Genomic DNA, 14,035 nt, shown 5'->3' with positions numbered 1-14,035 from the left:
ATGCAAACCAGTGCAGCCACTGTGGAAAACAGTATGGAGATTCAAAAATGAAAACCAGAATTACCATATGCTCCAGTAATTCCACTACTGGGTATTTACCCAAAGAATATGAAAACACTAATTCAAAAAGATCTATACAGCATCCCTATGTTTATTGAAGCATTATTTTTAATTGGCAAGATATGGAAGCAGCCCAAACATCCATCAATAGATGAATGGATAAAGAAGATACAGGGTGTGTGTGTGTGTATGTGTGGCAAATCTTGCCATTTGCAACAACATGGATGGAGATGGAGAGTATAAGTGAAATAAGTCAGAGAAAGACAAATACTATATGATTTCACTAATATGTTCAACCTAAGAAACAAATGAACAAAGAAAAGAGATTAAAAAAAAGATTCTTAAATATAAAGAACTGATGGTTATAGAATGTAGGGGGGGATGGGCGATATAAGTAAAGGGGATTAAGATTACACTTATGAGGAGCACTTAGTAATGTATAGAATTGTTGAATTACTATTGTACACATGATACTAATATAACACTGTAGGTTAATTATACTGGACTTAAATACAATTTTTAAAAAGACAACTATGATTAATGTTAAGAGCTCTAATGGGAAAAGTAACCAATATGTAAGAACAGATGGGCAATATAAGCAAAGATCTGGAAGCATTTAAGAAAGAATCTAAATGAAATGCTAAAAACCAAAAACACTAACAAAAATGAAAAATGCCTTTGATGGCCTCATCAGTAGTGGACTGGAAGTGGTCAAGGAAAGAATCAGTGAGTTTGAAGATAGGTAAGACCAACTCCCCAAACTGAAATGCTAAGAGGAACATGGAAGGGGAAAACAAAGAATATCAAAGGTCAGTGGGACAATTTTAAAAGATGTAAAGTACACATAATTGGAATACCAGGAGGAGAGGAAAAAGAACAGGGGCACAGAAAACATAAATATTTGTATTGTTAATGTGTTGTCAAAATATAAACTATACTTTGCTCATGTATCTGCATGCTTGGCAGTTAAAAGGTAAAATTTGGCAACTTTCATTCCATCTATAAACTTTTACCAAAGAAAATGAAAAGATCTTACCTTCTAAGATATCTTGCACACTTTATACTAAAAATAGTGTGATTTTCTATCCTGTGATATTGAGTCTTTCATAATGAAAGTTTTGGGTCACTTTTTAATTTCCTCAAAACTTGCAGAAACACTTAACGAGATTTTTTAACTTTATAGAATGCAAGAAGATAGCCTCCTTGTACCTGTGCCTACAAGATGTCTATCATGGTTGTCAAATATCAAAACGTTGGTCTGCCAATAAACCACATTTTTGACATGTGGGAGAAGAATGTCCTCCAATTTGGAAGTAGTTTGAATGTGAGAATATAGGAAAGCACTACAGTAAAATAATTTACATTGTTTTCTCTCAAACTGTTTGATGATCTTTATAGAAGTACCAAGGACTACAGAAAAGGATTCACTACACCTCAGCTATTTGGTATTGTGTGTAGATTGTGACAAAAACTCAAACAGTGGGGGGGGGGGGGGAATGACATTTGGGGGGAAAGAAGACTGACTCAAAACTCAAAGGTGTCACCAGAAGGGGCAGCCAAATGAAACCGCCATGAAAACTAATTTATTTGAAATCCACCTTCAGTTTAAGTTCAGATTACCCCTGTGCTTTAAAAACATTTTCCCTGCGGGTGCCTGGGTGGCTCACTCAGTTAGACATTCAAGTCTTGATTTTGGCTCAGGTCATGATCTCATGGTTCATGGAATCAAGCCCCAAGTCAGACTCTGCACTGAGAGCACGGAGCCTGCTTGGGATTCTCTCTCTCCACCTCTCTCTGCCCCTCCCCTAGTTTCTGCCCCCCCAAAATAAATATTAAATTCAACACCCAAAAAACTAATAATCCAGTGAAGAAATGGGCAAAAGACATGAACACTTTTCCAAAGAAGACATCCAGATGGCTAACAGACACATGAAAAGATGCTCAACATCACTCATCATCAGGGAAATACAAATCAAAACCACAATGAGATACCACCTCACACCTATCAGAATGGCTAAAATTAGTAACTCAGGAATCAACAGATGTTGGTGAGGATGCAGAGAAAGGGGAACACTTTTGCCCTGCTGGTTGGAATGCAAACTGGTGCAGCCACTCTGGAAAACAGTATGGAGGTTCCTCAAAAAATTAAAAATAGAACTACCCTACAACCCAGCATTTGCACTACCAGGTATACAAGGAAACAAAAGTTCTGATTCAAAGGGGCACATGCACCCCAATGTTTGTAGCAGCACTATCAACAATAGTTAAATTATGAAAAGAGTCCAAATGTCCATCAACTGATGAATGGATAAAGAAGATGTGGAATATACATACAATGGAATATTACTCAGCGATCAAAAAGAATGAAATCTTGCCATTTGCAACAACATGGATGGAACTAGAGGGTATTATGCTAAGCAAAGCAAGTCAGAGAAAGATAAGTATATGATTTTACTCGTGGAAATGTAATAAAACAGATGAACATAGGGGAAGGGAAGGAAAAATAAGATAAAAACAGAGAGGGAGGCAAACCATAAGAGACTCAAATACAGAGAATAAAGTGAGGGTTGCTGATGGGGAGGGGAGTGGAGGGATAGACTAAATGGGTGATGGGCATTTGAGGGCACTTGTTGGGATGAGCACTGGGTGTTATATGGAAGTGATGAATGCTAAATTCTACTCCTAAAATCATTATTACACTATATGTTAACTAACTTGAATTTAACTAAAATTTTAAAAAATGTTTAAGTAAAATTAAAAACAAAAAAACAGTACACATTTTCCCCAAGTTTAACTTATGGTGACATCCAGTGTGCTTCAGTGTCTAACAACAATGAACAATCCAGACATGCAGAACCTACATGATGAATTTAAAGATGCAAACGGCCTGAATGCCAAAAAGCTAGTCTACTAGATAATAAGTGGATGGACATTTTTGAAGGGCTGGAAACTAATTCCTTACAAGTTGAAAAACCTGCTGTTGCTAGTAAGTAAAATCGTATTCCATGTTCAAACTCCTCTGTTGACGGGATTATCTAATTTGATGTCATTGCACTGGACTGCCACCAGGGACCAGTGTAAAGTGGGCTTGATAAGAGACCTGCAAGAGAGAGAGAACTTGACTTTGAATGTGTTCAGTGTTACCACTACACAGAAGAAAAAAGGGATGTCCTAAAGGCTGCAGGGAGTTCAGAGAGTATTATCAGAAAAGGAAATACAAAATGCAAAAATACTCTATTTTATCATGGGACATAACCATATCATTGTTAATTTTTATTAAATATAGGAAATATCTATTAGCCTCATTATATTTACCTTCAACTTTTAAAAGTCAATATTTATGTGTCTTAAGAATACACAATAAAATGGCTTATAAAATTTAAATATCCAACAAGGAGTTAAAATCTGTATCAGAAACAGATATTAATATATTATTATCACACATACTATTTGCTTAATTTCTTCCATAAATTACTAATTGCCACTGTTAACTGCTCCAATTGTTTTTACTTAATAGTGTTTATATATCAGAAAAGGAAATATAGAATGTTATATTAATTTTAAATACCTATTTTATATTTTACTGTTAAAATCATAATATATGTGATGTATAACTACCTATTACATACTATACTTTTTTTTTTTGCGGGGGGGGGGCGGTCTGGGATGGCTGTGTCCTAGGTTGGCTGTCTACTATACATGTAGACAAACATCCTTCATAGATGTTTATAGAAATGTAAAGATATATATTCAATTCTGAATTGTTTGCCAATTATTGGATAGGTATTTCTACTGTCTACTATTCTCTTGAAAGAGTTTAAAGGCTTCTAGGGGAAATATACACAGGTATACTTCATGTCTGGATGAAACAATGGCAGATTAATTGAAAATAAGCTCAGTTAAGCTAGCCATTAAATGTATGAGTGAGGTAATTGTCAAGAAGTAAAAACAAGTTTTGTTAATCTCTAAAAAAATCTCCATTTATGGGGCCCCTGGGTGGCTCAGTGGGTTAAGCATCTGACTTCGGCTCAGGTCATGATCTCGCAGTCCGTGAATTCAAGTGCCGCATCGGGCTCTGTGCTGACAACTCAGAGCCTGGAGCCTGCTTCAGATTCTATGTCTCCCTCTCTCTGCTCGTCCCCCACTCACGCTCTGTCTCTCTCTGTCTCTCAAAGATGAAAAAATGTTAAAAAAAAATTTTTTTTAAATCTCCATTTAGAAATGTTATGGTATACTCTCTTTTTTAGTGAAAATACCCGCACGAGCTCCTTCTTGGCTTCTAAAAAGATATGTAAGGTAGGAGAACTATACTTGATTTCTTCTACCTGACTACATTACTCCTTTCCCTCTGGCTTCTGTGATTTTGATTTTGAGTTAAAGCAACAGGTAAAAGTAACTTTTTTATAACAATTGCTAATTGAAGTCTCCTTATATTCTCCATAGTATCTGTGACTAGGCCAGTGTTGTACGTAGCAGTGTTTACATGATGCATTTTGAAGCGTTGTGAGATTTCAGTATTCCCAAACTGTCCCCATTGGATGCCTTAAAATCTACAACTAGACATTTATTTGTCTGCATTTATCATTGCATTATCTGAGTTTCTCTTTTTGAAAAGAAACATTTCTGGCATAAGGTAATTATTTAACAGTTTACAATGGATCACTATCAAATGTGTTACTATCTGTAATAGCAGTTGGAGCACTGGCCATCTATTTTTTGATACTCGTACCTAAAACACATATAATACTAGCACCAAAAAACTGGAAAAAGAATAGAAAGTGAATTCAGGGATAACAGATAAACTGTGTAGTTTCGTCTAAGCCAGGAATAATTATATCACCAGTCCCCTTGGCAAGTTAGAAACAGTGACATGAACAACCATCTAAGCAGTGGAAGAGTAAGTATCTGAGGATAGACTGAATATATCCAACAGAGGAAACATGGTCTGCACTTTCTTCCTTCCTCAACTCTTCTAAGAACTTGGTTTCTACTTAGCATAATGGGTTCTGTAGAAATATGTAGACTCTCCTGCCCCAAAAACTTATAAAATTAGGTAAGATACCATCTTTAGGCATACCTGTACTTGGATCTAGAATTGATCAAACTAAAACAATTTTTAAAAATATATTAGTTATCATATCTATGGAAAGCAATCAAATGATATATCAAAATAGGAGAAAGTAAAGTGTTCGAGTTACAAGATGTGATTTCTAGACCTGCCCCTCCCTCTTATTAGCTGCATGATCTTAAGAAAATAGTTTAACCATTCTGATTCCCTAATATTCCCTCTCTGATGTAAGATAGGGATAACATTGGCCATCCTGCCTATATCATAGGACTGGTAAGATCTCCAAGTAAGGTAATAGCTGTAAGAATCCTTTACATACTCTGAGGTGTAACATACATTACATTACTCTTGATTAGATAGCTCGTGGTTGACATTGAAATCTGAGTACCCAATTTCTTTCAGCTCCCAAAATAAGATTCACAGGCTCAGCAAAGACCAACAAAGACAATTGGTAGAAACTGGTGAGAAGTCAATCCAGGAAATAATTCAGCCCAAGAGCACTGATTTGTATGGAAACTCTTTCAAAGTGACATCCTTCAAGTGTCCTATGAGCACACAAATTCCCAGTTGGACTGAGAAGACAAGGATCCCAAGAGGAGGTGTTTTGGGTTTTTTCTTATTGTTTCAGATTTTAATAAATACAAAGGTTGTTTTCACTGTATCATTAATAAATCCTATGAAGTTTGGATTATGAGAACTGCTTTTATAAACAGGATTAATAGCCATTTTATTCCTGATTCTGAAAAATATTTGCTTAATTTCTATATGAGTCTATTACAGAAAAAAATTATTTCAGTTTAATATAGCTTTGAAAAAAAACCTAATTGCCTTATTCCCAATACCCCCTTGTTATTGGTGTCCTTTCCATACTATAGAATAAAAAAGTAATGAACTGATACACATGACATGAATGAATCTCAGAATCATTGTGTTAAGTACAAGAAGACAGATACAGAAAAGTAAATGCTATATGAAATCTCATGTATATGAAATGCAAAGTAACTCACAGAGACAAAAAAAAAAAACAAAACAGATAAGGGTTTCCTGGAGGAAGAAGGGACAGAGAAGGAGATGAAGGCAAGAATGGACTGGAAAGGAACACAAGGAATCTTTTAGGGTTATTTTCTAGGTCTTGATTGTGGTGATGGGTTTCACAGTTGTTTACAACTGTTGAACTACCAGGGTTTTAGTTTCCAGGGCAACAAGCTGGGTAGTTATCCTCTGCTGAGACGGCAAAGACTGAGGGCAGAGCAGCAATTCAGTTTAGACTTGGTTTTGAAATGCCTTTCAGACACTGAAATACAGGTACTAACTAAGCAGTTGGATAGGAGTCGAGTTCAGGGAAGAGGTCTGGGCTAGATGTACATTTGGGAATTTTCAGATAAAGATAGTACTTTAGGGTGTGAACCTAGACAAGACTTCTAAATGAGTACAGATAATAGAAGAGAGTTAAGGAGGAAATCCTTAAGAATTCCAGTACTGATGGATCAGAAAAAGAAAAGAACCAACAAAAGAAGCATAAGGAGCACCTTGTGGGCTAGGAGGAAAACCAAGAGGATGTGTTGTCCCGGAAGCTAAGTAAGAAAGTGTATCAAAGAGGAGGCAATAATCAACTCAGTCTGATGCTTCTGATAAATGAAGTGTATTTACTTTTGGGTTTTACAACATGGAAGTATTATTCAGGATCTTGATCAGAGAAATTTCAGTAGAATGACAGAAGCACAAATCTAATTAAAGTATATTTTAAAATAGGAGAGAGAGTGGAGACAGGTAGTCTTCATGGAATTTTGTTGAAAAAGGGAGATTTTTTTTCCAGTGCCCCCCCTCCACAGGTACTAAAAATTATGTTTTTCAGCCTCATTCAGCCTTTCCTGAGCTGAGCCGAGAGTCTCATCACTTACTGATTACATTATCTTACAGGCATATGTCCTCATAAATCTTGATGACATACGAATAAAAACTCTACAATTTTTTTTTTACTGAAGTCATTTCAGAGGGACTTGTCTTTAATTCTTTTCTGTTGGCCCTTTCTTTACAATATATACATTTAGAGCTGTACATTTTCCTCTAAATTCCTAGCTTCATTATCTGTTTATTACAGAAGGAATTCTGTCCTTTCCCCTTACTGAACTTACCAAGTGGGAAATGAGATGAATTCTGTCAGAGAATAGTGAGAGATCTAGGCAGACTTCAGTTCTGGAAGAGTTCATATTTACTGATGAGCTATGGTACAAATACAGAGCTTCAGCTGACTGAGAAGAGTAGGGGAGGAGTAAATTCATAATAAATCCTGGCAGACAGGTTTATATCCAAATTATTTCTTCGAATTTGGTAAACAAACACAGTATCCAGTCTTCTATTTAGCTGGACCACCAACACCCAGAAGTGAGTCATGGTATTCCAGGCATCATTTCTGTTTCCTTAGAACATGATTTCCCTGCACAGATTCATATTATTAGCTGCCTATAAACATTTCATCTAGTGCCATCGATGGACTCTAAATACTGGTCAATCCTAACAGTAAAAGGAAATCCAGTTATTGAAGCTGAGTGATGGATTTAAGAGGGTTTCTTATACTATTCTCTCTTTTGGGGGATATTGAAATTTTTAAAAATGAAGTCCAAATGTTTCTCTCCCAGGTATCAGTGGTGCCCTAGAACTCGTACCCATCAATTTCCTCAGGGACATAATTCTAATGACTACCCTCTTTCTCACTTTCTCAAAATATAGCAGCATTCGCTTTAAAATTTTTTTTTAATGTTTATTTTTGAGAGAGAGAAAGCGCAAGAAGGGGAGGGGCAGAGAGAGGGAAACAGAGGATCTGAAGCAGGCTCTGTCCTGCTCTGAACAGTGAGATCATGATCTGAGCTGAAGTCGGACACTTAACCAACTGAGCCACCCAGGTGCCCTGCAACATTCACTTTTAATAATGGACGCTTCCATTTTTAAAAAGCCAAATTGTGAAAAATTCAAACATAAACAAAAGTAGAATATAATAATGAATCCACCGGTGCCCATGACCCACCCTTAGTAGTCATCGGCATCCTGCTATTCTTTCATCTATATGCCCACTACTTTTTTTGTGTGTGCTATTTAGAGCATTTAAAGTATCTAAAGCATTTAGAGCAAGTTCAGCAAATCATGTCATTTTGCCCATAAATAGTTCAATGTAGGTCTCTAACTAGATAAACTTTTTATTTTTTAACAAAGCATAACCTATTTCTTGCTTTTATTCTAAGTGTATTCTTTTTCTTCTGTGGTCTACATACTACCTTAAGCATCCTAAGTAATCCTGCCACATCCTTTAAAATGTCTACTAGTCTTCTTCAGGCTTTATTCATGGTTTCCTTTTATCCCTTATCTCTCTTCCTGCATACACTGAATTTTTAAGAATTGTGTTGAAATGTACATGAAATAAAATTTGCCATCTTAACCATTATGAAGTGTAAAGTTCAGTTTTGCTAAGTATATTCACATGGTTGTGCACACAATCTCCAAAATTGTTTTCATCTTGCAAAACTGAAACTCTATACCCATTAAGCAACTCCCCATTTCTCCCTCCTCTCAGCTCCTGGCAAGTATCTACTTTGAGTCTTTTTGACTCTGACTATTCTAGGTACCTTATATTAAGTGTAATCAAGTATTTGGAAGACAAATACTTAGCATTTGTTTCACTTAGCATAATGTCCTCAAGTTACATCCATGTTGTAGCAGGTGTCAGAATTTCCTTCCTTGTTAAGGCTGAATGATACTACATTGTTAGGTACATAGCATATGTTATTTATCCATTCATCCATCAGTGGGCACTTGGATTGCTTCCACCCTTTTGGCTACTGTGAATAATACTCCTTCTATGAACATGGTTATACAAATAATTCTTTGAAACCTGCTTTCAACTCTTTGGGGCATATACCCCGGTGTAGAATTGCTGGATCATATAGTAATTCTATTTTCAATTTTTGAGGAACCACCAAACTGGTTTTCACAGTGACTGCATTTTACATTCCCACCAATAGTGCTCCAGGGTTCTAATTTCTTCACATCCTTACCAACACTCACTTTCTGGGTTTTCTTTGGTGGTAGTCTTAGTAATTGAGAGGGGAGATAAACACTTTTTTAAAACATTATACTAATTATCATAATTAAAATAAACAATTCCTTCATATCATGTAATGAAGGGATTTCTAACATACTCTTCCCATGGTTTTTCCCATATCTCCATCCTTCTGTTTCCCAAGATGAGAAGCTTTGGAGTCACCACTGGTTCCTCTCTTCTCTCATCCCACATTAATTCATTAGAAAAATCTCAAAATACAGTAAAACCTTGGTATTGGAGCATAATTCGTTTTGGAAACATGGTTGTAATCCAAAGCACTCATTTCTCAAAGCAAATTTCAAGAACCATTGGCTCAGTTGTGATCATATGACATTCGGCATCACCTACCACTCGTATTGCAAGATACCGCTCGTTTATCAAGTTAAAATTTTATTAGAAATGTTCGCTCATCTTGCGGAACACTCACAGAACAAGTTCCTCGCAATCCAAGGTTTTACTGTATAGGATTATATAACAGCAGGATCCTGTTAAAACAAATCTTAGATCATGACACTCCTCAAAATCTTTCAGTGCTTCCCCATTTCATATTTAGTAAAATCAAAGTCTTTACAATGGCCTGTGAGGCCTCATGTGAACAGAGTCCAAATTACCTATCTGAGCTGCTATCTTATCTCTTTCTTCTTGATTCAATCTGCTGTAGCCACTTGTGCCATCTTGGTGATCCTTCAACGCACAACCATGCACCTAGCTCAGGGCCTTCACGCTTACTCTTCCTCTTGCCTAGAATGCTCTTCCCTCTGGTATCTGCCTGACTCACTCCCTAACTCCTTTGACATGTCAGCTTCGCAGGGAGGCTTTCCCTGAACGCCTTAAAAAAAAAAATAAAAATCTCTCCCCTAAGAATTCTTTATTCCCCTCCCCAGCTTTATTTTACCTCATAAATTTTATCCTGACATATATTTTACTTTTGATTTGCTTATTTTCTGACCCTGTAATTAAAGTATGAGCTCCAAATGGACAAGAATCTTTAGGTAGATCTTGGCACATAATGTTCAATAAATAATTGTTGAGTCAATTCAGTTCATGTATTTACACATATTTTTGTGGTTGCTCCACAGATCTGCATCACAACTTGAAAAGAAAAATGAAAGAATGTACTTCTTTCCAAAGCAAGAAGACTGGCATAAATTGGACAGATGATGAGAAAAGAATCTACAGGGATAAAAGAATAGCTCAAACTCAAGAAATACTGCAGTATTTGCTCCCTATCATGGAAAGCACTAAAATTGTGCAAAACCCCCAGATAAAACAGATACTCAATCCAAGAACCAACTTCCAAATTCAACATCAGTAAGTCGATACAATTTTGTCATTCTCAGCTATTTAATACATTTTTGGTAAAGAAGGAATGCTTATTAATTCATTAAGAATGTTAAGAAACAAACATACCCTCTTAAAAAATGGCAGCTATATCACATTTGACAAAGGAACAAAAGCCCAAAGCCATCAAAAAACATTGGCTATGTAAAGGGAGTAGGTTATCGGGCCTTATTTGATTGTCTATTTGCATGACATTACTCATTAGTTTGAATCTATGAGTAAAGTATGCATGAATAAAGTGTGACCATAGCCTGACTTCAGATTTCTCCAATGTGTTTAAGCCCTATAATCCTAGGGGGCAGCCAGAATTAGAAAAAATTAACTGGAGTTACTTCAGTTTATGGATATTCAGAAGAAAGCACAGATAAGACCAGATTGGGGTGCCTGGCTGAAGTACTTTCTATGTGCCACACACGATTCTATGTTTATACACACATGCACATATTTTACATTCTACACGTAAGGAAATTGGGCTACAACGAGGTTAAGTAATTTGTCCAAGGTCACACAGCCAACAGGTAGCAGAACTGCTACGCCAGTTAGACATTCTGCTTTCAGAGTCTATCATCACTGTGCTTTGATATTTCTCTTTAAAATATAAATGATAGGGCACCTGGGTGGCTCAGTCGGTTGGGCGTCTGACTGCTCTCGCAGTTCGTGAGTCCAAGCCCCGCGTTGGGCTCTGTGCTGACAGCTCGGAGCCTGGACCCTGCTTCAGATTCTGTCTCCCTCTCTTTGCCCCTCCCCCACTTGTGCTCTCTGTCTCTCAAAAATAAATAAAAAACATTTTTAAAAAGTTTTTAAAATACAAACGAAAAACAGAAGATCAATATACTTAATATTCACAGATCACCTACACATCAGTGACAAAATGTGAGTATTTCGATAGGAAAATGAGCAAAGCCTAGAACCATAAATTCACAAAAGAAAAAAAAATGTCCAACGAACATTTACAGTGTTTAATTTCACTTAAAGGAGTGCAAATTAAAACAATCATGAAATACTGTTCATTTTTGCCTCCAAGTGGAAGAATTCACTCACTGGTGATTGGAATATGAACTGATACAGAGGCTTGGGAAGGCAGTCCAACAATATAAATGAAAAATCCTCAATGTCATACATTCATTTTGACTAAAAAATTCCACTTTTAGAAATTAAACCTAATCGCTAAAAGGAAAAAAAACCTAGGTAAGAGCTTTCTGAATGTTCAACAATAGAAGATTGCTGAAATAAATTATAGTATATCCATAAAATGAAATGTTATGTGACTATTAAATATTATAAGTACATATTAATTAACAGGGGATAATGTTCATGATGCACAAGTGAATAAGAGCTACAGAACAGCTTTGGTATGGTTGCATTTGTACACTATGCAGATACATTTAATGTGTGCATATTATATACACTCAAACACAAGGATACCTAGAAAAATCTCTGGTAGCACATAGTCCCAACAATAATTATCTCTGGATAAAATATTGGCAGAGGATGATACTACTCTTTATGCTTTTTTTTCTTAAATTTTGATTAATGCCTATTTCTTTATTATATAATCAGCAAAGTCAAAAAATTATAAAAAATAGGCAACTGGTAACAGTTTTTAGTCAGATGGGATAGCTATCACTGAAGGCAGTGCCTAACAGAAATTCTATCTAATGGATCAGTTAATATGCAAGAAACAGATAGCCTAGGCCTAGGCAAACAAGGGATCCGTCACATATAATATCAGCAGACTCAAAAATCAGGAAACTAATAAGAAAATACAATGGACCTAGGCAAAGGTGACAACTAAGACATAGCTTGATTTTTTTTTAATATATGAAATTTATTGTCAAATTGGTTTCCATACAACACCCAGTGCTCATCCCAAAAGGTGCCCTCCTCAATACCCATCACCCACCCTCCCCTCCCTCCCACCCCCCATCAACCCTCAGTTCTCAGTTTTTAACAGTCTCTTATGCTTTGGCTCTCTCCCACTCTAACCTCTTTTTTTTTTTTTTTTTTCCCTTCCACTCCCCCATGGGTTTCTGTTAAGTTTCTCAGGATCCACATAAGAGTGAAACCATATCGTATCTGTCTTTCTCTGTATGGCTTATTTCACTTAGCATCACACTCTCCAGTTCCATCCATGTTGCTACAAAAGGCCATATTTCATTTTTTCTCATTGCCACATAGTATTCCATTGTGTATATAAACCACAATTTCTTTATCCATTCATCAGTTGATGGACATTTAGGCTCTTTCCATAATTTGGCTATTGTTGAGAGTGCTGCTATAAACATTGGGGTACAAGTGCCCCTATGCATCAGTACTCCTGTATCCCTTGGATAAATTCCTAGCAGTGCTACTGCTGGGTCATAGGGTAGGTCTATTTTTAATTTTCTGAGGAACCTCCACACTGCTTTCCAGAGCGGCTGCACCAATTTGCATTCCCACCAACAGTGCAAGAGGGTTCCCGTTTCTCCACATCCTCTCCAGCATCTATAGTCTCCTGATTTGTTCATTTTGGCCACTCTGACTGGCGTGAGGTGATATCTGAGTGTGGTTTTGATTTGTATTTCCCTGATAAGGAGCGACGCTGAACATCTTTTCATGTGCCTGTTGGCCATCTGGATGTCTTCTTGAGAGAAGTGTCTATTCATGTTTTCTGCCCATTTCTTCACTGGGTTATTTGTTTTTCGGGTGTGGAGTTTGGTGAGCTCTTTATAGATTTTGGATACTAGCCCTTTGTCCGATATGTCATTTGCAAATATCTTTTCCCATTCCGTTGATTGCCTTTTAGTTTTGTTGGTTGTTTCCTTTGCAGTGCAGAAGCTTTTTATCTTCATAAGGTCCCAGTAATTCACTTTTGCTTTTAATTCCCTTGCCTTTGGGGATGTGTCGAGTAAGAGATTGCTACGGCTGAGGTCAGAGAGGTCTTTTCCTGCTTTCTCCTCTAGGGTTTTGATGGTTTCCTGTCTCACATTCAGGTCCTTTATCCATTTTGAGTTTATTTTTGTGAATGGTGTGAGAAAGTGGTCTAGTTTCAACCTTCTGCATGTTGCTGTCCAGTTCTCCCAGCACCATTTGTTAAAGAGACTGTCTTTTTTCCATTGGATGTTCTTTCCTGCTTTGTCAAAGATGAGTTGGCCATACGTTTGTGGGTCTAGTTCTGGAGTTTCTATTCTATTCCATTGGTCTATGTGTCTGTTTTTGTGCCATAGCTTGATTTTTTAATCATTATTTTCATGAGAGATTTCTTACATCCTTCAAACCCAGAAATTTACTTAGTGTGGATTACCCTGAATCTAGAAGAGTAGATATATAGTAGGTTATATTAATTAAGAACTCTTTGGTTGCAAATAACAGAAACCAGTTTAAGCTAGATTAATCAAAAAGCATAAGGTAGGGTAAGAGGGAAGAGTTCTGAGAAAATCCAAGACTATTTATGGAAATAAAGAGGAGAGAGGATTCAGCCAGATCTCAGA

At 36.6% G+C, this 14,035-nt stretch overlaps 1 protein-coding gene and 2 long non-coding RNA genes across 4 annotated transcripts in view; 2 read left to right on the top strand and 1 right to left on the bottom strand.

Moving 5' to 3' along the window:
• Positions 1–14,035, bottom strand: part of LOC106975713 (uncharacterized) — a 60,926-nt gene that overhangs the window by 25,243 nt on the left and 21,648 nt on the right. The gene's annotated exons all lie outside the window — the stretch shown is intronic.
• AGBL3 (AGBL carboxypeptidase 3) overlaps positions 1–14,035 on the top strand; it is a 71,289-nt gene that overhangs the window by 53,865 nt on the left and 3,389 nt on the right. Inside the window, 1 exon segment of the mRNA XM_027075511.2 lies at positions 10,304–10,535. Within this exon segment, the coding sequence (XP_026931312.1) occupies positions 10,304–10,535 (232 nt within the window).
• On the top strand, positions 3,735–6,210 carry LOC128314711 (uncharacterized). Its single transcript, XR_008296622.1, has 2 exons — positions 3,735–4,356; positions 5,531–6,210. It is a non-coding gene; the product is annotated as an uncharacterized LOC128314711 (long non-coding RNA).

The sequence above is a fragment of the Acinonyx jubatus genome, chromosome A2 (genome assembly GCF_027475565.1).
Source record: "Acinonyx jubatus isolate Ajub_Pintada_27869175 chromosome A2, VMU_Ajub_asm_v1.0, whole genome shotgun sequence".
Classification (NCBI taxonomy): Eukaryota; Metazoa; Chordata; class Mammalia; order Carnivora; family Felidae; genus Acinonyx; species Acinonyx jubatus.
This window is presented reverse-complemented; position numbering and strand designations above follow the sequence as displayed.